Below are 1,663 nucleotides of genomic sequence, written 5' to 3' on the forward strand. Positions count from 1 at the left end.
CTGTCAGCAGAATAAAAAGGTTCTGAGAACTTTGAAGCATCTGGACCTGCAGCAGAACCTGAATTCTGTTGGTCTTCTAGCTCATATCTCAGACTGGATCTTCTCCTGGTTCCGTCGTTCCCACATTTCCTTCTTCCTGCAAACAGAGAAGCTAGAATCCAACAGAACCTCTGAATAGAACCTTCCTGGATCCATCAGCTGATCTGGGTCCAAATCAGAGTCAATCAGTTCTAAACTGATCCAGATCAGCCCAGAACTTTCTGGTTCCTCCTGCCAACAGACAGGTCCAACATCTGATAGTTCTGCTGTGTGACTGTAATCATGGATCAGAACCATCATGTTAAAGTAGCTTCATCAACACTTCCAGAACCCGGTCCGGTTGGCAGAGAGAGAAGCTTCTCTACTCTCAAGGTTCTGAGGAACAGGAAGAAGCTGAGGGACTCAGGAGAACCCAGAGAGCTTCATGTGGACTGAAAAGGACGTCCTCATGTCCTCTGACACTGAGCCAGAATCAGAACCCTGTTTCCCCTGCAGTCAACTAACGGGTCTCCAGGACACACTGTCCCACAGTGGGTTCTGCTGCTGATTGGACCCACAGCAAAGAAAACACTGTCTCTGTTCACTGGAGACATGGACACATTTCAGACTGGAACCAGTCCAACATGTTGGACCTTCATCCAGTCAGAGAAATGTCCTCAGAGCTGCTGCTGCTGTCTGTCCAACTCATCTGCTCCTTTGTTGTCTCTCAGTCCCACAGGTGGAGATGGAGTCAGGAGAGAAGTCTGTCCTGCTGCCCTGCAGAACCAGAGATAACCTGCCTGGAGATGTTACAGTGGAGTGGAAGGATGGAGAAAATGATACAGTCCATGTTTATAAGAATGGTTCTGATCAGCCTGAAGAACAGGATGAGTTCTACAGAAAAAGAACCCAGATGAATGAAGACCCACTGAGAACTGGAAACCTCAGTCTGATTCTGAAATACCCAACAGATAAAGACAGTAACATCTTCACCTGCAGCGTCTACAGCAAAGAGGGAAACATCCTGATAAAGAAACAAGTTCAGCTAAAGGTCAAAGGTCAGTGCTTTAGATCAAGGATTTTTCTCATTTTACATCCTTGTTTTTCTTCCATATCTGTTAAACATCTTCACCCTCGGTTCAAGTTCCTTTCCAACCCTAAGAAAATATCAAGGCAAGTATCCTCAGAGCACCTGGATGTGTTCTGGTTTTGCCCAATTTAATCGAGGCTGGATTCTGTGCACTTGGTCCAGAGATCTATCCCACAATGCATTGCACCTTCAGCAGCAATAAATGGAGAGTAAGTGCATTATTTAATGCTTTTAAACAACTAATAGTTTCTGAAAGCTCTAAAAATTAGCTTAAAGATGTTTTCAGGGGAGAAACTTGACCTAGGGCTGGGCGATATAGAAAAAAAGCTTATCGATAAAAAAAAATGCATATTGATCAATATCGATAATTATTGAAAAGATTTGAAGCCATATTTTATGTGCAGCTCTGCCTGGACTTTTTATAATATTGCTAAATGATTTAATTTTAATAAAAAACACAAACACAGACTTCGAATTAAATCTTTATTTAACCAACTTTTTTAAACATAACAGCATTGTTTAAAAAAAATAATAACTTAAGAGACCTGAGTTATG

At 42.2% G+C, this 1,663-nt stretch overlaps 1 protein-coding gene across 1 annotated transcript in view; it reads left to right on the forward strand.

Moving 5' to 3' along the window:
* LOC107101799 overlaps positions 1-1,663 on the forward strand; it is an 18,721-nt gene that overhangs the window by 4,932 nt on the left and 12,126 nt on the right. The window contains exon 2 of the mRNA XM_015400856.1: positions 750-1,076. Coding sequence (XP_015256342.1) covers positions 750-1,076 — 327 coding nt within the window. The remainder of the gene's footprint in view (positions 1-749; positions 1,077-1,663) is intronic.

This window comes from Cyprinodon variegatus, unplaced genomic scaffold, assembly GCF_000732505.1.
Source record: "Cyprinodon variegatus isolate N-32 unplaced genomic scaffold, C_variegatus-1.0 Scaffold1155, whole genome shotgun sequence".
NCBI classification, from domain to species: Eukaryota; Metazoa; Chordata; class Actinopteri; order Cyprinodontiformes; family Cyprinodontidae; genus Cyprinodon; species Cyprinodon variegatus.